This window comes from Symphodus melops, assembly GCF_947650265.1.
Source record: "Symphodus melops genome assembly, chromosome: 1".
Classification (NCBI taxonomy): domain Eukaryota; kingdom Metazoa; phylum Chordata; class Actinopteri; order Labriformes; family Labridae; genus Symphodus; species Symphodus melops.
Genome location: NC_136691.1, coordinates 943,919 through 966,204, shown reverse-complemented (window position 1 = coordinate 966,204; position 22,286 = coordinate 943,919). Strand labels below are relative to the sequence as shown.

General features: G+C 49.4%; 1 protein-coding gene across 2 annotated transcripts; it reads right to left on the bottom strand.

The window, feature by feature from the left end:
• Positions 1–8,349: 8,349 nt before the first annotated feature.
• senp6a (SUMO specific peptidase 6a) lies at positions 8,350–21,901 on the bottom strand. Of its 2 annotated transcripts, XM_079344946.1 has the most exons (23): positions 21,748–21,901; positions 18,672–18,765; positions 17,592–17,655; positions 17,213–17,319; positions 16,009–16,161; positions 13,865–13,935; positions 13,683–13,777; positions 13,201–13,588; positions 12,880–13,118; positions 12,649–12,789; positions 12,528–12,561; positions 12,248–12,436; positions 11,803–11,996; positions 11,444–11,631; positions 11,231–11,347; positions 11,030–11,152; positions 10,836–10,928; positions 10,435–10,754; positions 10,224–10,306; positions 10,038–10,120; positions 9,869–9,937; positions 9,204–9,354; positions 8,350–9,100 (listed from the first exon to the last, which is right to left on the bottom strand). In XM_079344946.1, the coding sequence occupies exons 1-23, from the start codon at positions 21,776–21,778 to the stop codon at positions 8,864–8,866; spliced, it is 3,264 nt and encodes a 1,087-aa protein (XP_079201072.1). In that variant the 5' UTR covers positions 21,779–21,901; the 3' UTR covers positions 8,350–8,863. The 2 variants fall into 2 exon arrangements, with proteins under 2 accessions (XP_079201072.1, XP_079201073.1); XM_079344947.1 differs by lacking the exon at positions 18,672–18,765 and having other exon boundaries at positions 21,748–21,900.
• Positions 21,902–22,286: the final 385 nt, after the last annotated feature.

The window sequence follows — 22,286 nt, the reverse complement described above, 5'->3', positions numbered from 1 at the left end:
TCAAACTAAATTCAAACTAAACTAAATTCAAACTAAACTCAAACTAAACTAAATTCAAACTAAATTCAAACTAAACTAAATTCAAACTAAACTCAAACTAAACTAAATTCAAACTAAATTCAAACTAAACTAAATTCAAATTAAACTTAAACTCAAATTAAACTTAGTCTCAAACTAAAATTAAACTCAAACTAAAATTAACTAAAATTAAACTTAAACTAAACTTAAACTCAAACTCAAACTAAACTCAAACTACACTTAAACTCAAACTAAACTTAAACTCAAACTAAACTTAAACTCAAACTAAACTTAAACTAAATTAAAACTCAAACTAAACAAACTCAAACTCAAACTAAACTCAAACTACACTTAAACTCAAACTAAATTCAAACTAAACTAAATTCAAACTAAACTCAAACTAAACTAAATTCAAACTAAATTCAAACTAAACTAAATTCAAATTAAACTTAAACTCAAATTAAACTTAGTCTCAAACTAAAATTAAACTCAAACTAAAATTAACTAAAATTAAACTTAAACTAAACTTAAACTCAAACTCAAACTAAACTCAAACTACACTTAAACTCAAACTAAACTTAAACTCAAACTAAACTTAAACTCAAACTGAACTCAAACTAAATTAAAACTCAAACTAAACAAACTCAAACTAAACTAAACTTAAACTCAAACTGAACTTAAACTCAAACTAAAGTAAGCCGGTTGAAGACGAGCTGTTTAAGTGTTGGAAAGCTTCTTGGACATTTCACAGATCCAGAGAGTAGCTGACACAACGAGACATTAATCCTGGGTGTAATCTGCCTTTACTGCCGGTGAAGGAGAGCAGCAGGGAGCAGCTCGGCGCTCAGAGCAGCAGGTAAAAACACGGATTCCTGCGGCCCTGGAACATTTAGGAGAGGTGTTAAAGGGAGAAGGATTAACTGGGCTCAAAGTCCTCCAGGAGTAAAGCCTCAGAAAGTAATGAGCAATGTGACACAGCGAGCCGAGGAAACAGCAACTCACAGGAGCAACCACAGACTTATTCAACGTTCATGCCATTCAAATCAAAGCCTCCTCTCAATTATTACCCACAATGCACCACAGCTGGGACACCTGAGCCTCGTGTCAGGAGGCTTTCAAAGGTCGCCAACCTGTGATGGTGCGGCAGCCCGCTGCACCTCAATGTTGGGTGGGGTCGATTTGCATGTTGACATAACGACGTGACGGCGTGAGTCAGAGGAACGCTCAGACACGACGACGAGGAAGAGCGAGAGTGAGCGAGAGAGAGAGAGAGAGAGAGACGCTCGTCTGGAGACAAAAGACTCAAGCTGCTAAAAATACACAACGTGAGGTTTAAAAATAGTCTTCAAATCACACTCCAAAATCTCAGTCCTGGTTTTCCTGTCCTAGAAGATTGTTAAGGAGACAGGAACATGTGGGACAGGATCAGACGCACTGCAGTGACGACATGGTGCTGATGGAGCACGCAGGCCGTGGTGCTGTGTAGCTTTAAATCCCTCCTGTGGGTCTCACTGTTCACACACCTCAGTGAAGCTTTTAGTGTGTCCACAAGAAGAGCAAATACTGAGGCCACAGAGCGAGCTAAAAAACAGACTTCACTACGGAGGGGACAGGAAGTCACAGCTCTCTGGATGAGGTCCGAGCCTTCTTGACTCACATTGTTAAACTCATTTATTATCAATACGTTCATATTGTCACACTTAAAGGTTTATAGCCCATCCAGTCTAAGTTCAGTCCAAACCTCTTCAGAGGATTTGAGTTCAGCTGCTTATTTAACCCAGCAGCTCCGAACCTGCGAGGGTTTGAGCTGCTGCTCCTTCAGGCTGTGACGCAGACTCAGTGAAGATGTGATTCAAAGAGTCATGAAGGCTCACCCTGCCTACTTTGAGTTCCATCAGGTGGATTTAAAGAAACCCTGTCCCGGACTCAGCTGAGCTCTTAGCAAAGACAAAAAAAAACTCACCACCGTGTACACACGAGTCCACATGACTTCTGTTTACAGGCCGCGGCCGCGGCCCCCCCCCCCCCGTGTAATCCCACACCGTGTGTTCAAGCGAAACACCACAACAAAGTCGACTTCGTCCACCAGCGACGTGTTCCTGCCCCCTCAGAGACCACGAACCCCCCCGGAGCGAGGCCGCCGCGCTCGCAGACGCTGCTGTAAGTCGACACTCTTCATCACCATCAACGGGAGTCTGAGGTCTGCTCCCAGAGGCCCGACTAATCCAGCTCACATTCCCCTAATTACAAAAGCTGATGGGGAGGGAGTGTGTGCGTGTGTGTGTGTGTGTGGGGGGGGGGGGTCCCTAACCCCTTCATAACCTTCTACATTCACAAGCCTCCATCAGAAACAAGATCTGCACGCACCCTCGAGCTCCATCGTCAGGAGAAAGCATCAGCAGAGTTCAACATGTGAATCTCAGCTTCAGCAGCCGTTCAGACCTCAGAGCCCCAAAACATGTAAACATGTCCGAAACATGTAAACATGTCCAAAACATGTAAACATGTCCGAAACATGTAAACATGTCCAAAACATGTAAACATGTCCAAAACATGTAAACATGTCCAAAACATGTAAACATGTCCGAAACTACAAACTCTGCAAAACACAAACTACAGTTTGAGTCCAACACAACATTGGACGGATCAGAAACGTGCTGCAAAATACATCAACAATGCAAACAAACCACAAGTCCTCCAGGCCTGAAGGGGGCGCCACTGACTGCCTGATTACAGCTGATGTGTGTGAAACGAGTGCGCCTGAATATTTCAGTCAATCAAAACGAGAGAAGGATGCAACGTGGAGCTCCGAGTCCGGCACCAGCTGCTTTCAGGTGATTCTTATTTTTAAAATGTTCACGCTCATCAAACCGGCTCTACTACCAGCCGGATGTAAACAAGCACACTGAGCAGATCATTAATGTGAGCACCGTGTCAGGTTAAAGACAACACTCCACACTGCGGATCAATATGAAGGTCTGGAGGCTTAACGGAGGCAGAGTTACACATCAGCTCTGATCCACTGCAGCGGTTCGATTCCTGTCGGCTGTCCTGAGTGGGACTTCGAGGATCATTTCCAGGAGTTCCTGTTTCCCCTCTCCAGGTTTCCCCATCACAGATCTCCCTCTCTCCGGCCTCCGGCTGCTTCCTCCTCAGGATCACCCAACACAAACCCAGTGAAGAGAAACACATCTGTTTACTCCGTTTAGACTCGAGCAGCAGACTGTGTGTTGTTGTTTCAGTCGTCTCATTTCCGGAAATCCTCTGCTTTCTCATGTGTTCAAGGATATGTTAAGTGGATGAAGATGCTTGTAAACTGCTTATCCTGAATAAGACACTTGGGCACACGCCATTACCCAGCATGCCAAGCACTTTTCACTGGACATTTCTGCAGCCAACAAGTTCTTACACTTCTTGGTTCACACTGTTACTGACACCCGACTCTGGAGCTGCAGGCCGCTGCATGTCACTATATGTTCTGCAGCTTTAATCCAATAATCATGCAAACATTAAGGATCATTTCCTGAACAGGACTTCGATCCCTGAAGTTCCTGAAACTCCCTGAAGTCAGGAAGGCCAGTGCGATTACTGGAGGCAGTGTTTCCTGTTGTGACACAATGCAAATATAAGTCAATACGGCCATAAAAGACGGAGCAAAAGTCAAAGTCCCCGCAGGGATCAGGCAACACGAGAGGCCTCCACCCTGGAAAATGCACGCTTGTAAATCTATAACATTCAAAGCACTGTGGAAAACAGAACAAGCGGCGCACAGAGAACATGGGGACGTGATAAAAGCACGACACAATGTGCTTTTAGAGGACGTCAGACAGGTTTTCAGTGTCTTTGTTAGAGATAAAATGACCATCGCAGAGGTCTAAAAGCAGCCTCGGCATAAAGAACACGGTCAGGAAAAACACAATAAGCACAGAGAGCTCTTATGTAATCATGCAACACACACAGTCATGACTGAGCCTGTTCCCTGCATCCTGACTTCAGAGGATGCTTCATCATTCTTCATCATGGCTCAGCCAATAACACCACAAAGGCCACCAACCGGCCTCGGCTTTTTTTTTCTTCTTCCATTATGCAAAACATGTCCATTGACTCCTCTTCTTGTTCTTCCCAGGCTGTGGGTGTGTGTGTGTGTGTGTGTGTGTGTGCAGGCCGCAGTCTGACATATTGGAGCTGCTGCTGCACACTCACACAGCCTCTCATGTCATGAACGCACCACTGAATCCTGCACGCAGCTGCCAAGCTCTGCTCCTTTTGAACTCCCCTCTGATGAAGCAAGGCTTGTGCTAAATGCTCCTCCCGATGTGTGCGACGCTCCCGACTTGTTTAAACACGATCGAGCGACGCGCCGAACCTCCTTTACAAAACAGTCGACTCTGCTACCGCGCAGCTTATCAGCCACATAAATACATAATGAACAATGAATCATCACTTTTTCCAACTCTTTATATACTCCTCTTTAATTCGGCGTACATGTGATCACAAAAAGAATCCCAACTTTTGGATAATTCAACTTTTAAATATTGTTCGCCGGTTGTTTCATCCCGGCTCGTTCAGCCCTTTTAATGGCAACGGCAGCAGCGGTGAGCGTGCTCAAAAAGTTGAAGCCATTCTGTAACAAAAGCATACATTACGATTTATTACACGCCGAATTATTAACTACCTCCTACATGTTCAATATATATCACAAGCAATGTTTTCAAACACAGATGTTTCTGTGTAAGATGGAGAGATCGTGAAGTTGCCGTCAGTTTGAATGGAGTCCGGTGAAGACTCCACTGAACAAAGCTAGACACATCGGAGCACGGTTTCTGTTGCTAGAATCGTGACATGTCCCTCCTGTGAGAGCAGGAACGATCAAACATGAGGTTGATGTTTGATTATTGGGGACATGGCATGTGTGTGTCAGAGTCTTTTTACCATAAATCCTCCTGTAGCCGTGCACACGGCTGGCGGTGTAGCTTACCTCGTTTGTGCGTGAATTCCAGCAATTTTCTCTGACGAATTTAATGTTCTTCTCTTTCTTAAAAAAAAAAAAAAAAATCCACAAAACGAAGCGCACGTCCCAAAAGCACGCAGCCGGGTGTCTTCCTGGTGGTTAGGTGTCCCTCTCAGGCAGCTCGGGCCAAACTCTCCCCGCCCTGCAGCCTCCGACTCCCGCAGCAAGCCTGGGAAACTGGCCCTGTGACGTCACGAGCGGGATAAATACTCCTCGGCCTGCTGACTCGACCTGCAGAGGGCGCTGTTTTTTTCTTTGTTTTGTGTTTTTTTTTTTTTAGTCCATGATGAGAGTTGGGAGGGGGTTTTACTCATGCTTTGCTGCACAATGGAGCATCCCAGGTGGGACCACGCGAACCCCGGCAGCTTCACACTCACGTGCGTGATCATTTAAAGGGGCAGTGATGGAGGGAGACTACTAAACTGTGTATGTGAAGGACCCCCCATATAGCGTCAGCCTGTTGCAAAATGTCTTCCTTGTTCAATAAGATTGCAAAAAGAATGACACCCGAGTATATCCAACAAACTTTATTCCTGCAAATCCATCTCATAGATTGTGAAATATTTCAGAGGACACAGGAACATTTAGTAAAACATGAAACTCCAGATCTACAAAAATCACAGAGCCAAATTAAAAAAATGAACCAAACTTCACGGAAATCTGTCATGAATCTGTTCGGCCTGATTTAAACCTGTTTATTCCACACAAACGGGCAACCTAACCTCAGTGTTAAAGCACATGCAGAAGTGTAGTTCCTGGAGTGTCCACTAGAGGCTGGCTGCAGACGCACAGGAAGCTGCTTTCATTAGCACAGAAATCTCACACTGCCAACTGGAGTTTGTAATCGAAGTTTTGCGGAGCTATGCAATCCACTGGTTGTTGACAGATTCCACTTTCTCCGTCACTTTCAGGAAGTGATTTGTTTTAACAATCGGTCCTTTGACTTTAGACCCACAGCTGTCTGAGTGTGCAAGATGAAGCGTTTCCCTCGAACGACCTCCACGCTGTGGCGTTCTCTCTGTCGTCTGAGGGCGTGAGTCGCACCGAGCTGTAAGACTTTAATGAAGGTCGGGGATTAACGGGGGATGATGTCAAAGACGACAACAAGGGTGCTAATCCGTCTGCTGCTGCACCCTCGACCGGCCACTGCAGACCAACGCCCCCCCAGGACCCCCCCAGGACCCCCCCAGGACCCCCCAGGAGGACACTGAGAGGCTCTCAGGAATAAAAGCCCATCTCAACGACAGAATGGATGACCCCTTTGGTTTCATGCAAACAACAAGTGAAGAGCAACGAAGACAAGCGTGTCGGCGTCTGAGCCCGCAGAGCGAGGCGTGGCGTCTGAGCCCGCAGAGCGAGGCGTGGCGTCTGACCCCGCAGAGCGAGGCGTGGCGTCTGAGCCCGCAGAGCGAGGCGTGGCGTCTGAGCCCGCGGAGCGAGGCGTGGCGTCTGACCCCGCGGAGCGAGGCGTGGCGTCTGACCCAGCAGAGCGAGGCGTGGCAGGCCAAGCAGACTTTATTAAGAAAGACTTCAGATGTTATCTCTGTCCCCGCTCAGTGAGGAGGTTGCTGGTTTGAATCCCCGTCTGTCAGGCAGTCCCCCCAGGACTGTGCAATAATTTGCACAAAATCAACCAATCGACAATCGATAGACACACCTCTGTGTCATCCATGTTGCTGTTGTATTTCCTGGGTGTAACCTGTTACCATAGAAACCAATGTGGATCAGACCAGGTCACTTACAATTTGTCATGTGGACAGTCAGTCAGTCAGATCGGATTCTGATCAGATTTGGGCGTCGGCCTACATGTCAGCTCTGTGATTGGCTGCTGAACAGTCCAGAGTGTAAACCCCGCCTCCCTCCCTCCCCTCCATCCTTGCCCTTGCACATCAATAACATGCGTGCATTAAATGGAGAGGTCTCAGAGTGAGGGGGCTGCCCACAGTGGGCCCCTCCAGAGCAGTTTTGGGGTTCTGTGCCTTGCTCAGGGGCACCTCGGCAGTGCTCAGGAAGTCCCTACAGATTGAGCTACAGCCGCCTGGCAACTAGCTATTCTAAATCAGTGTCTCTCGTGGCGTGTGTGTGTGTGTGTGTGTGTGTGTGTGTGACTTTCTCTCCGATGAGCTCTTAATAAAGGAGTCTTTAATATTTGATGTGACGCAGACGGACTCTTTGAGCGGGACGACTAAACAACAGTTCAGGAGTCATGAATGTTTCAGTGTTTAGTAACTGAACGCTGAGAGCAGTTTTACAGGATGCATTCTTCACCTCTCTCTCTCCAGAAGAGCCTCCGCCTCCTGAGAGCGCCGCTCCAACCGTCACGCCATCATCCCGTGAGCACCACAGACCCTCCTGCAGAACTCTACGAATACGAGTTGGCGGTTCGATTCGCTCTGCTGCTCCTGAGCGTCTGACAAACACTGAGCAGCATTTCATTTCGCCGCCTGGTAGCGTTCTTCCCTCAGCGAAACTGTCCAATCAGCATCGACGCCTGACATGTTTGTAAACATGATGCTCCCCCCCCCGTGTGGCGTCCAATCACAGGGCGTCGATGCTGCACGCACGCTTCTGTGCAGGAGCAGGGTCAAGCAGACTTAAATCAGGTTTTTAAGGGACGTGTGTGTGTGTGTGTGTGTGTGTGAGAGAGAGAGTGTGTGTGTGTGTGTGTGTGAGAGTGTGTGTGTGTGAGAGTGTGTGTGTGTGTGAGAGTGTGTGTGTGTGTGTGTGTGTGTGTGTGTGTGTGAGAGAGTGTGTGTGTGTGTGTGTGAGAGTGTGTGTGTGAGAGTGTGTGTGTGTGTGTGTGAGAGTGTGTGTGTGAGAGTGTGTGTGTGTGTGTGTGAGAGTGTGTGTGTGTGAGAGAGTGTGTGTGTGTGTGAGAGAGTGTGTGTGTGAGAGAGTGTGTGTGTGTGTGAGAGAGTGTGTGTGTGAGAGAGTGTGTGTGTGTGTGAGAGTGTGTGTGTGTGTGAGAGTGTGTGTGTGTGAGAGTGTGTGTGTGTGAGAAAAAGGTCAAATTAAGTCTGCTGAATCAGCCACACATTTATTTTTGGGTGTGGAGCGACATGAGGGGAGGAGCCACGCACGTGTGGCGAGCAGCCTTAACCACTCGGCTACCTGAAGAGAGGACGCAGGTGGCCTAGCGGTTAGTCTCATGTACAGAACCTGTAGTCCTCATGGTACCGGGTCCCCCGTCTCCCTGTCTCCCCGTCCGACCTTTAAATCGATTCTTCACGTTTCTCAATCTGTGCGAGCGTGACATGAAGTCCACATTTAACAGCACAGAAACTTCCGGACAACACAAATAAAAACATGGAAGGCAGAAGAAGTGCTCAGTGCGTCTGTGGTTCTTTTAATGCTGAACTGATGGAAGAGACACAACAAGCACTGAACTATGACCCCGTGACCTTGAAGTCAACCTCCTCTTCTTTTTTTTTCTTTTTTTATTCCAGACATGTTGGATTGATAACTTACAAAGAACAGCAACTTCTTCTTCTTCTTCTTCTTCTTCTATTCAGTTTCTTACAGAGTCTTTGTTGATTTTCCTCTACACGACTAGAAAGCATACAAAATAAGGATGCAACGGGATCTTCGGCACGGATCCTCCCGGAGACGAAGAACACGGATGAAAACATAAGTTAGTGGGCCGCGTCATGACGGAGTCACAAGACGGTAAATTACAAAGGCAGCGGGAGAACTCCGGCGTATTTACACTTTTATTCGATACAAATTTAAAGGTGTTTCACGTCTGTGGTGACGGAGGGAAACCAGCAGCTTACAATCAGGCTCCGCCCCCTCCCTCACTGGAGATACAACAGGAAGGTGACGGGGGGGGTCATTTCAGGGGCTGATGGGAAAGTTTGAAGGCCGCTCCGTGGACCCTGAAGTCTCTTCGATCTCGGGCTCCTCAGAAGAGCCGGGCGGAGCCTCGACCTGCTCCGACTCTTTTTTGTCCACTTCCTGTTGCTCTTTAATCCTCATGATCAGATCTTTGATTTCGTCTCGCTTCGTCTTCATCCGCTGCTGAGGAAACCACTCGGACAGGTTGACGGGCAGGTGGAAACTCGGGATCGGATTCTGCACAAAGACACAGAACGTTTTATTGCATTCATATCTGTATCGTGGGTGGCGGCGTGCATGGCGTGACCCTGAGGATTTGAAACGGCGTGGAGGGTCTCACCTCGAAGAAGCTCTCCACGTACTGCAGGATGTAGACTCCACAGTCGCTGAAGTTATCCTGCTGAGGCACACGAGGGCTCGAGCCCTTCATCACATCCTTCCCGAAACTCCTCTGAGTCCCTTTACGCACCTCCCACTCCACCTCCAGGTACCTGAAGTACACACACACACACACACACACACACAGGATAAAGTGCTGAGTCAGGTTTCATTGTTCTCTGCCGCCAGCAGAGGGCGCTGTATGGATTAACAACGAGCGCCGTCACTCTGCAGAGTCGAGCCGTTGATGCTGTGAGGTTTTTTTTTTTTTTTTGGCCTCAAATATGTCATTCCTTTTCCTTTTTGGAGAAACTACAATCTCTTACTTGTTGGAACTACATTTCCCATAATGCCTTGGTGGATGAAAACAGGATGTATAATGTATCTAAGTTAATAAGTCACTTGTTTGTTTGTTTGTTTTTTTAGCAGGTTTGAGCGTCGCCGGTTGGCGGACAGTCGAGCTCTTCTTCTGCATGTTCGGAGGCGTTTTGTCTCGTCACGCCAGAAACGGAGTCACACTTCAGCCGTCACGTTTTAAAAGACGGGCATGACCACGTGCACGCAGAGCGAGCTTGTTTGTTATTTTGAGTCTGAAGAAAACGAGACGTCGTCTCAGCACACACTCACTCTCGGAGAGTTTTGACCACGGTGGACCTCGCCGGGCCTCGCAGGGAGTCCATGATGAGGATACAGGGTCTGCAGAGGGGGGGAGACATGAGACTGTCAGTGTGCTGTTTGTTTAAGCTTGAGCAGCGGCGCCCCCTGCAGGCCAGGAGGCAGACGTGCACTAACTCACTGCTTGCAGAGGCTCTGTTTGGAAGCCAGAGCGGAGGAGTCGGAGGCGACGGCGTCCTCAGTCCCGTCCTCGCTGCACTCGTCCTGAAACACAAAACAAAACATTTAAGCTTTCTACGTTTAAAGTCGTCGTTGGGTCTCTTACGGATTAAGCGTGGCGAGGAGCGCGGCGAGGAGCGTGACGTACGTGACAAGAGCTCTGGTCGTCAGAGAAGGCGTCGTCGTCTCGTTTTCCTGAACTGTAGCAAACGCTGATCCTGTGCAACTCACCTGAAACATCAAGAAAAAAAAACATCAAGACGTGCTGCAGGAAGTGCGTCCGTTCCGTCTCCATGACGACGGCCGCTTTTCTTATTCTTGTCTGTTTCTGGATCAGACGTGCAGCGAGGAGGACTCACTCGTGTACGCCTGCTCTGCGTCTGTCTGTCCGTTACGCGGCGCCGACGGGGCGCTCACAGGCTCTTGTCTCCCTGCGAAGGTCGCGCTCTCGCCAGCGAGGTCGCCGTCGCCCTGACCCTCTGGACCCTGGAGGACGCTGGGTAACGGGTCCTCCGAGCAGCCGTCCAGACCGTCTCTGTCCGGGGACAGCGGGCGACAGTGATCCGGGATCTTGTCCTCTGAGGGGGCGCTGGAGGCTGGAAACTGGTAGAGCGGGTTCTGCTCGAAGGCGGGAGCCTTCAGGCCCGGGAAGCAGATGACGGCGAGGTACCAGTGAGCCCTGACAGAACAATCGGACCGGGTTAGAACGCCACCGTCCCGCCTTTTTCACGTTTACTAAAAAAAACAAAATGAAACTCACGACTCGTTGATGGGAACAAAAATGAAGTCCTTCTGGAAAAGGTCGACGTGCCGAGTCCACGTCTTCACTCTGTTGTGCTTCCTCTTCTGGATTCTAGAAGGAATCAAAAGCAAAACAAAAAAGGTCAAGACGTTTTCTTTCTCGTGCAGGAAGTGACGGACGGCGAGTTTTAAAAAAAAGTCGAAGCGGCTCACGGCAGGTTGGTGGTGTCCGGCACGTTCCGGCGCTCTCTCTGGTTCAGCCTCTTGTAGAAGAAGGAGCTGAAGACGTGGATTCTTTGTGCGTCCTCTTTTTTCAATTTCTCTAAAACTAAATATCTGAAATAAAGAGAGAGAGAGAGAGAGCGTGTAACAGGAAGTGATGAAAGGGCGAGATAACCGATGACGCAAACTCACTTTAAATAAAAGTCGATGATAACGTCGTTGAGGAATTCTCCGTCGTTAAGGCAGTGGAGGTCTTCGTTGGTGACCGTGATGCCTCCTTTGGCGGGCGGCGGCGGGTACACCATCAACCTGGAACACAAACAAACAAACGACGAGCCCGTTAGACCAGGACGCTCTTCGGCGACGGCGGCCCCCCGACCACGAGAGTGCGACGAGTCCCCTCACTTGACGATGGGTCCGGAGAAGGTGGGCTGCAGGTCCGTCATGTCCTCCTCGTCGCCGCCGTCGTCGAAGGTGCTGGCGTGCTGCCGTGTGGCCATTCGCGTCCGTGTCGGCATGGCGACCGGGGTCACCGGGGTCACCTTGGTAACCAGGGAGACGTGGGCAACTTTTGAAGGGCTCTGAGCGCTCTTCTGTGGCAGAGAGGGAGACAGCGAGCGAGGATTAGACTTCGGCACTGGTTCAGGACGAACATGGTTTAAATCACCACCGACTCGCTCATCAGTCCAGCCAGTCACGGGACAGAGCTAACACGCCACGGAGCGCGGCGGGCGCGGCGGGCGCGGCGGCGGCGGCCGACTCACCTTCTCCTCCTTCTGTTTGGACGCCTTGTTGTAGTTGACCAGTCGGATGTTGGCCTCCTCGAACGTGAGCTTTGCGGGGAAGTCGCTCAGGTTGTTGGTCTTGCCGATGTCTCCCAGGATGTCCTCCAGGATCATCTGCTCCTGCATCGCCAGGCCGTTCTCGAAGATCAAGACGATGTACTTCTCGTCCGTCTCTGGAGGGACGGAGAGGAGGACACGGCGAGGGAGGCGGGGTCAAACAGATTCTGTTTTCATGGTCAGTTTAATTCAACATGGATTCAAATAATATCATAGTTTTTAACTTTTTCTAAATGAAGCAAACAAACCTGGATTTTATCGTTTCGGTTTGTTTTTGGATGGACGTGTGTGTGTGTGTGTGTGTGTGTGTGTGTGTGCGTGTGTGTGTGTGTGTGTGTGCGTGTGCGTGTCTCATGTTAGTACTCACGCTCTCCTGAACAGTCGTACCACCAGCCTCCTTCGTCCTGCGACATGTCGAGCTGCTCGCGCAGCCGGACGCACTCGTCCTGAGTCGTCTGGAAGAACAGGACCGGAAGTTTCCGCACGCTGCACCACTCGCAGCTGATCAGACCGGACGCCTGCAGACAAATCTTCTCCAGGGTGCCGGGATCCGGACCTGCACGCACACACACACACACACACACACACGGTGAGGCTGCAGGCCTCTCCTGTGTTTCCCTCAGAAACCTTACGGAGCAGGTTCTTACCTTCGGTTTCCAGCTGGATGCTGTCGATGGAAAACTGAGAAGCACAGAAAAGTGTCGTTGAGTTCATCTCAGGTCAACTTAAATCCTGATGGAATAAAAGCTTTCCATCGGAAGCACTCACCACCACAGGTTTGGTCACCATCCGGCGCAGCGTTCCCACCCTCACACTCCGACACTCCAGGATGATGCTGTCACACTTGTTGGGAAGGATTTTGGGTTTCTTCGTCCTGGGAGTAAACTGCTCGGGAGGCTGATTTCCAAACTGCGAATCGAACGAGCGAGTCGGAGTGAGATCGCAATAATCTGGATTAAAGGGGCGAAACACGAGCGGCGTTCCCATCATCAGTCCTACCTGGTCCTTCATCCGCGCTCGCCGCGGTATCGTGATCTTCATGTTGACGTCTTCGAAGAACTCGGAGCCCAGGTCGAACTGCTCCCCGGGGCTCTTCACCGCAGCCTCCACTCGGCCTCCGGAGGGCGCCGGCGAGGAGTGAGCCGAGTCGGCCGGTCGAGGGGAAACGCTGTCCAGCCTGTTGACGCTGCCCGTGCTGGCGTTGTCGGCCTCCTCCTCCTCGTCGCTGGACAGGACGACTGCGGGGGAAGAAACACAGCTGTCTCTGACCTGACTGTTTAAAGGTCAAAGGTCAAACAATAAGCCCTTCTCCTCACTCACTGGGGTCGTTGAGTTCATGCCTCTGAGCGGCCGTCCTCTTCCCTTTGGGGGGGTTTCTGGCGCCGCAGCAGCTGGACGTCCCGGCTAACAGCGGCGCCCTGCCGTTGTTCAGGGGCAGCAGCGTTCCTCTGGTGCCGCTGATCCGGATGGGCGTGTCCACGCGAGGCACCCTGGCGCTCGTGGCGGGTTTGTAGAAGCTCTGCTGCAGGCTGCTGAGTCCGGGGGAAGGCTGGGATCTGATGGGGGGTCTGGGGGTCGGGGACGACAGCGTGGCCTGTGGAAGGGGAACCAGCGTGGTGCCGTACCCGCACGTGTGACACTTAGCGGCGTCCTCGCTCGGCTTGCTGCACTTCATGCAGACCGACTGGTAGACGGTGGGTCGGAGAGGCTGCAGGGGGGGGGGGGGGGGGGGAACACACTCGTCAGAGCTGGAGGAGGTGTGTGATGACTGATGACTTCTGGGTAATGAAGTCTCTTCTTACCTCAGCTGCTTTGACCTGGGAAGGAAAACTACAACAATCCTCCAGAGGTTTCCTCTTCTGCTGGACGCGCCGCTTGATGTTCAGGCTCTCGTTTTCTGAAACACAAAACCGAAAAATTACATCTCATATCATCTTAACACACACACACACACACACACACACACACACACTCTTTTGTGTACCTGCGATCTCTGGACAGGTGAGGACGATGCTGTCCAGCTCTACTTCCTGCTGCGTGTTGGAGAATTCACTTCTGCAGGAGAGAAAAAAAAAACGAGTGAATGAGCTTCAGAAAGCAGCGAATAAATCAGGATTTTTTTTTTTCGTCCTTAAGCCGGATCGTTAACGTTTAACCCCGAGGACTCCGAGGAATGTGACACGAGTTCCTGCTACAAATCGAGGACCAGCGAGCTTCTTAAAAAAAGGATTTTGAGGATCCGTCGAGGTCTGAGCAGCTCGCAGGCTTCACGCGTTTCATTTCTAAACGCCGTTAAAAGTCCGTCGTTTAACTGTCCTGACTTCCTGTATGCGACGGCCGCAATGACAGACACGTTTATCGTTGCCGTGGAAACACGTCAAAGGCCGACGCGCGAGTTGGCGTAAGTTATACTCGGATCCATCAGCTCGTCTGTAAACACGCTCTCCTCCTCAGGTCGGGAGGAGCAGAGAGGAATCACTCCCATGATTCACCATCAGCTCTGATGTCATCTTTTGTCAGCCTATTGAGCGCCCCCTGGTGGTGGAGTTTGCAAACTGCCGGTGCAACACTCAGAGCTCAGTTCTTATCAACAAACAGAATGAAAACATGGCGTCCGTTTTAAAACACACAGAGCTGAACGGGTCCAAAGAGCAGCCGTGAAAACACGGGTGAAGTCACGAGGGTTTGGATGTAAATACACTCAGCAGCTCGAGGTCAAAGGTCACAGGACTGGATCCACGATTACTAAGAAAACAGGTTGCAGATATTTCCCCAGCGCCTGTAAAACCGGAGCTGAGCGGGCTAATCATCAGCCAGCGAGTGGAGGCGAGAGAGAGCAACTCAAGGACGCGGTTTAACCAGCGCTCTGTGTCCCACGCCGCCTTCCTGACAAACAGCATGTCATGACGTCCTGTCTCCATGACAACCGCCTGCTGCTCACTTACTTTTTTCCTGCATGTTTTTTTTATTTTTTTTTATTTGAGTTTATTTCCTGATCAGACGGAGCGAAGACGCCATCCATAGGTGGCGATATCACAGATTTGAAAAAGAGCGCCAGTGGCGTCCTTCTGAAACGTCCCGACTTTTCTGAAAAGCTGACAGATTCAATTTGAGCGCTCGGAGCGGACGCACAACAACGATGGATCGTTCCGAAAAAATAATAATAATAATTTTTTTAAAGACGCAGGCGCTTCCTGCTGCGAACGCTCTCGGACACGGCGCCCAGTGAAGATGTTGCAGCAGATGGAGGATGAAGAATGAGCCGGGAGGTCTCACCTGTCCTTCAAATCGAGGCTGCTTGAAGAGAAAAGAAAAGAAAAAACAAAAAGAGAGAGAGAGACGCCGTCACAGCGTGTCGTTACAACGTTTGACTTAAAGTGACACCAACCTGAGTTCACCTCCAGCTCTATTCACTCTCGTTTATATTCAAACTTTAAACTTGTTTTTGTTACCACGGCAACAAAAGCAGAAGGCCCAGCCTTGCCTATCTTTTTTTTTCTTAAGCCCGGCGCTCACTTACCTTCAAATCTTAAAGGACGTAGAAAGAGGTGAGAGAGGCTCCACTCTAAACTGTCTAAATCTCACGGGGTCAAAGGTCACTCCGAAAAGGAAGGAAACAAACAAAGGAAACCTGAATTTCCCTCGGGATCAATAAAGTATCTATCTATCAAGCTAACTGTGGCTAGCTGTTAGCTCCCTGCTAGGTTTCAAGAAACACTCGGGTTGGTGAACTTGGTGCTTCACGTCTGCCTGTGTCGCCATGGTTACACGTTTACAGAGCAGTCCTGGGCTTAGAGACGGCTAACGGCTCGTTCGGCTAACTGCTCACAGAGCGAGCTAGCCGAAATTTGAAATCACATTTTAGAGAGGGGGGGGAAACAAAAACAGGCCCGTGTCATATCTCTCATACTGTATCCATGGCAACATCGTTCTTCCTGTTTAACATCCCGGTTTCAAAAGAGAGAAGAGAGGGCATCACATCACATCTCCAACTTCTTTCCCCAACAAGAAGAAGAAGAAGAAGGAGGAGGAGCAGGAGGAGGAGCAGGAGGAGGAGAAGGAGGAGCAGGAGGAGGAGGAGGAGGAGGAGGAGGAGGAGCAGGTAAAGGTGAAGCGTCAGCGTCTTACCTTTGGACTGGTTTCCTTATCGCCGAGGGCATCTGTGCGTGCTGAAAGTGTCGCCCTTGTAAAACGATTCCCTGCGAGGGGGCGGGGCTTATAATTAAATAGTTGGTTCTGTTGGGCATGGGGGAGGACGTCGCTACTGTGAGAGGGACCTCGCTGCAGAGAGAGAGAGAGAGAGAGAGAGAGAGAGAGAGAGAGAGACAGAGAGAGACAGAGAGAGAGAGAGAGAGAGAGAGAGGGAGAGGGAGAGAGAGAGAGGGAGAGGGAGAGAGAGAGAGGGAGAGGGAGAGAGAGAGAGAGACAGAGACAGAGAGAGAGAGAGAGAGAGAGGGAGAGGGAGAGAGGGAGAGAGAGCGAGCGAGAGAGAGCGAGAGAGAGAGACAGAGAGAGAGAGAGGGAGAGAGAGAGGGAGAGGGAGAGAGAGAGAGGGAGAGGGAGAGAGAGAGAGGGAGAGGGAGAGAGAGAGAGAGACAGAGACAGAGAGAGAGAGAGAGAGAGGGAGAGGGAGAGAGGGAGAGAGAGCGAGCGAGAGAGAGCGAGAGAGAGCGAGAGAGAGAGACAGAGAGAGAGAGAGGGGAAACAAATCAGCACAGATTATCACAGATGATAATCCAGAGCAGGATCGTCCTGCAGTGATCATAGAGGTCGTGTCTCTTTATGACCATCATTGTTGCTATCATCACTATAATTCGCTTTATGGTCGAGTCAGAGTGTAAAGAAAAGAAAAACCCTCCGCTGGTCTGCGTCCTGACTCACCACAAAGCAAGAACGAGCGGCGACGAAGGCCGACTGTCGAACCACCGCGTACATTCTGCGCCCGCGTGAGAGGAAATAACTTTCCGTGCCAGCAGGCGGCGCTCGCCTGTGATCGTCGCTCCCAAAAAATAAATAAATAAATAAATAAGGAGAAGAACGTTTTCACACGGCGGTCGCTCAGGTGCTTCTCATGGAGAATCACGGCAGGTAAAAAGTTGAAGTCGTTCACTTCCTCACTTCCTGCTGAGCAGCCAATCAGAGCGTTTCCTCTCACCAAGCAACAAAAAAAAAAAGAAGCTGATTCAACATGTCGAGCAGCTCAGAGGATGAGACGGACCCCTGCAGACACGACGGAGCTGATCTAAAGCACCGGACTTTGGGGGGTCAAGTGTACTTGGATCTGGACCCAGGTCCCCCCCCCCCCCAGGGTGAAACCACCTTTAAAGTGTACCTGAGTCTCTTGGGGGTCAGCCTGTTCAGAGGCCTCATGTGACTGTTGGACCGGTTTTCATACGTCCGCAGAGGATCCGAGGTCGTGAAGTGGCGTAGAGAGGGAGTCTGGGGAGATACACACACACACACACACACACACACACACACACACACACACACACACACTTAGAGATCTATTAAACTCAACACATTCAGCTTCACAAGAACAAAAACTAAATCCACAAATCCTGGACCCGAGGCCCGCCGGGGTCCTTTGGGTGGCGTCTGCAGAACAGGAGTGAGTGGGCGTCAAAAGAGAGAGAGAGAGAGAGAGAGAGAGAGAGAGAGAGAGAGAGAGAGAGAGAGAGACAGACAGAGAGAGAGAGAGAGATGTTTACCTTCTTCTCCTCGGGGGAGGCGGGCTGCTGCCGGTTCATCTCCTCCATGCTCACCACGCTCGCTCTGACAGGAGACAGACGGACACGGGTCAGAATCAGAACATGTTCTACTGTGTGATCATGTGCAGCTGTGTGTGTGTGTGTGTGTGTGTGTGTGTGTGTGTGTGTGTGTATTAATGTAACTCACAGCTTTGTTTACGTTGAATTATAAAAACACTGAACATAAACTAACAGGGGCAGGACGCTTCGGTGGACGGCGTCAGAAATCGGGGAGAGGGGCGCCGGTAGCCTAATGGCGCCCCGTGTACAGAGGCGTGTCGGGCCTCGCCCCTTTTCTGCATGTCGTCCCCGCTCTCTCCTCTCTTTAGTGTTTCCTGTTTCTCTTCAGCTGTCCTCCCTAATAAAGGCAACAAAGGCCTTTGAATATGTTCAAAAAAAAGAGAGAGAGAGAGAGAGAGAGAGAGGAGATCGAAATGCAGGAGACAGGTGAGTGCACGTGAAGCTCCCTGTGCACGTGAAGCTCCCCGTGCACGTGAAGCCCCCCCGTGCACGTGAAGCTCCACATGCACGTAGCCCGGCCCGGGTTCAGATCCAAACTGTGGCGACTTCCCTGCAGGTTACATGTCGAATAGAGGAAGAAAAACTAAAACTAAAAATGTGGATTTTCTGTCAAATTTTAAGCAAAAAGCTGCCGATCGATTTTAGACTGAAACTAAAGATTCCTTTAAAATCCTTTAAAGAAGTAATAAAATAAAGAGGGATGTGACTGCAGGTTTCTGTCTCCATGTGATCTGAGTACAGAGGCTGATTCTACGCGAGCACAGAGCGCCGTGCCGAGCAGAGAGGCTGCTGAGTGCTTCATCAGAGACGGGAATAGCCTGCTCATCAGCAGGAGGTGTCACTGGGGTCTCTTCCTCTCTGTGTGTGTGTGTGTGTGTGTGGGTGTGTGTGTGTGTGTGCGTGTGTGTGTGGAGGCTGAGATAAAGTGATGCAGTGCAGCGCCTGCCGGTGCTGAAAACAAACGAGGGGGCCGGCCGGGCGGGCGAGCAGGCGGGCGGCGGGCAGACAAGAAGTGCTTACTCATGTCTCCGTTCCTCTTCACTGTCATCGGAGTGAGAGAAGCTCCAGCTGTTCTTGAACCCTCCATCTCGCCTGGTCTCTGACCTATCCAGGGCTTCGGATGAACGACAAAACCAGAGCACGCCGTCAAGGTCACGGATACAGGAGCAAGGCGATAAAAAGGAGCGTTCAGATCACAGCTCATTAAAAAGTAAGAGAAGCTTTAAATGTGCAGACAAAGACATCAGGATGACACTCGTGTCGCTGCAGGTCATCCTGCAGGTCGTTTAATCCTGTCAGATTATTTCAGGAAGCATCAAATCAGCTGGAAAAACAAAAAACACACAAAGATGAGCGCTACACTATCAGCTGTTTCTGATTTGTGACATGAGGACAGGACACATTTTCAGAGATTCGTCTCTCACGAGGAGACACGTTACGTCCCGTTAGATCCAGAGGTGATTACAGATTACACACACGAGCCAGATAATCCCGTGTGTGTGTCGGTGTACGCATCAACAAACACACTCGTTTTGGTTCTGCTTTCTCAAACATCGTGAACCTCTCACAGTTTGACCGTCGTTTGCTTTGTTGTGATGTCGAGCCACCTGTCCGACGTCGAGCGCTGCACGCCGACGAATACAGACGTTTAGATTCAGCTCTGTTACAAACGTCGACGTCGACTTTGTCAGTTTGTCTTCAAATCTGAGAAACGGCGAAACGTCTCTGCTCACACGTGGAGAACATGCAGGTTTAAGAGTCTTCAAGGACGTGCAGCTCAAACAGCGACTGGTGCATCATGGGAAACTGTACTGGATGAACGACTCTCCGAGCGTGTCGGAGGGATAAGTTAAAGTTTTATCTCGCGAGCCAAAGGGGGGGTCGGTGACGCCCTGGCCCTCGCCATTTCCTCCCCGTGTTGAGTAAAACGAAATCAAAAACAGCAGCCAATGACAAACAGGGATCAGGACGGGTCCTGTTGTTTTCAACACGTGATGTGACGGCATGTTGTCCCCGCTGGCTCCGAGCCCAGGAGGTCAATATCTGATCAAATCTCCGGAGAATCAGGTTTGTTTTCAGGGTTCGGGTTCAAATAAAAGAAAAGCTTTAAAAAGGAGGTCTGAAGCTCGCTCCGATGTCTTCACCTGCACGTCCCTGCTGAGCTCAAACACATTTTGTCTACAGTGGATTTCCCGGCAGACGGATTCATGATACGGGGACCTGAAACACCGCGCTGCTCGAGCCGCTGAATGAATGAGAGCTTTGACTCGCGCGTGACGCTCAGACTCGACCCCTCAACAAGTCAACATTTTAAATCACCCAAAACACAAATCAGGGCTCGTGAAATCCTTCTGCATCATGGAAACATTTCCTCTGCAGTTGGTGGTCATTGAACGCCTCTTTAATCGTCTGTCCACGTTTTTTAACCACGTTGATAACTAGCAGCACACGCACGAGTCGAGCGAGTCAACGCCACATCTGTCCGGCTAAAGTCTCTGCAGTTTTTAACTGACAGTCATTTAGGAGACTTGACAGTCGGGCTAAAAATAAAATGAAAATTTAGGCGGACTGGAAGGAACCGGAGGGACGCCGCCGTGCTGGAAACGCCGTCTCTTCCTCTACTTCAGTCAACTGAACGACAACCTAACCGTTACACCGCGCCGACCTGTCACTCAGGTCAGCTACACGCCTTATTAAGCAAAACACTGTAAAAAAACAACAACATTCATTTCTGCTGTAAAAAAAAACAGCTTTTTTGTCCATCATTGTTTTTGTAACTTCGGTCTAGTGGCAGGTTACGTCTCGCGTTCAGCCAGGGTGTCACTGAGCAAGGCACTGAACCCAGAACAGCTTTGTATATAGTTTCATCCTGGGGATTGTAGTCCTTTATCTTTACAAGTCTGACCCTGTAAGCTAGCTCCATTAGCGAGGGAAATAAAAAACATTTTCACTCTCCTGAAGTTGATTTTAAAGAAGTTCAGAGTTTACAGGAAACAACAAACATCGACTCCCTGACCGTCTTAAAACCCACCAAGCCGACACACTTTGATTTCACTGTGACTGTTTTTAAAACTGTTTTATATTGTTTGTTTTTAACCCTGCGTGTGGCTGCTTTGTAACTCTATGTGTTATATTTTTAACTCTGCTTACAAGGTGTCCTTGGGCGCCCATAAATAAAATGCATTATTATTATAGATTAAATCTTACTTTACTGCTTCAACAACAACAATAATAATAATAAAGTCCCTGCATCATAAAATAAGATTAAACTTTAACTGTCAGTGTCTTCTTGCACTACAAGCTCAGACATCCTGACATTTAAAAATCAGAGTTCAGGAGGAGAAACACAAAAATAAAAACAATAAAAATATTAACCTGCAGCTTCTTTGTTTTTATGACACTTTCTAAAATATATTTAACAATTATTTTCATTTTATTTGTTGTTTGAAGTGTAAACCATCTAAAGTAAAAGATTTACCTATGAAATAAGCAAAGACTTAAATATATATTTAATATAATACATATCTGTCACAGGCTCACAGCACTACATTATTGTTTGTCAATAGCTAATATTCCAAGCTAACGTGTTAGCATGGGGGGCTACAGAGCAGATATTCAATGTTTTAATGTTTCTTTATTTAATTTAAAGTGTTTATTAATCCAAATGTGTTGTGTGGACGTGTTTAAAGGGCAGCGAACAGCAAAGCTGAGGCAGGAAGGCAGGAAGGCCTGACTCTCGACAGCCAGCTCCCCTCATTGTACAGGAAGCTAACGTCAGAAGCTAACGATGCTAGCCGCTTTAAAACCCCGCGGACCGGACTGGATGGAACCGAACCGGGGGGTGTCATGGTCTGCATCCAGGCCCGAGGATGTGGCACTGTCACCCGGCCTGGCAGAAGCTCGTTGGAGTGTGTTAACATGCAGCAGCAAGGCAGTGTTGTGATTATGCTAATGTTAGCCACTTAGCTGTGGTTCTTAACATGTTTTTTTTGGGGGGGGGGGAGCGGAGCCTCTGCCTCGACAAGCCGGAATCCGAGCTCTGTGTGCGGGTGAAATGACTGCCGCCTGCCCGGAGCAGCGGAGTGTCACAGCTTACCTTCCAGGAAAATGCTTCTATTGTGGGCCATGTTTACTCCATGATCCTCCTCGGATGATGCTGTTTCTCATCAGCTAACTGGAGAGCAGCGGATCGGCTCTATGTAGCGAGCCGCTGAGCATAAAGTTACCAGCGGAAATCACCCAGATCACTTCCGGTCACAGCTGTTTTTGATTTCAAAGTAAAATAAAAGTAATAAAAATAAAATCGATCTATCATCTATCTGGGAGTTACAGCCATCCATATATCCAGTGGCGAGTCTAGAGTCGGTTTGGGCCACAGATAAAACACAATTAGGGGGCCCTACAACTCTCATTTATGACCATGATGGCTGCCATTGTCCCTTCCAATTTTATTTTTACAATTTCTTTTTTCCATCCCATAGACCAATAATTCCTTTTAATGTTTTTTGGCTGACTTTCATTGACATATGATGCATGCAATATTGGTGTTTGGGCTGCTGCTGCTGTGGTTTTATGAGCCCCATACTGGTCTGGGCCCCTAAGCAGTTGCTTGACTTGCCAGTTGGCAAGCAGCGC

What these genes read in the sequence shown, in the direction of transcription:
- senp6a (XM_079344946.1), bottom strand. Translation starts at nt 21,778, where the DNA reads ATGGCCCACAATAGAAGCATTTTCCTGGAAG. An exon ending in CCGGACACCACCAACCTGCC is followed by an intron (nt 10,929 to 11,029) that starts GTGAGCCGCTTC and finishes GATTCCTTCTAG; the next exon opens with AATCCAGAAGAGGAAGCACA. An exon ending in GTGGTCAAAACTCTCCGAGA is followed by an intron (nt 9,355 to 9,868) that starts GTGAGTGTGTGC and finishes TGTGTACTTCAG; the next exon opens with GTACCTGGAGGTGGAGTGGG.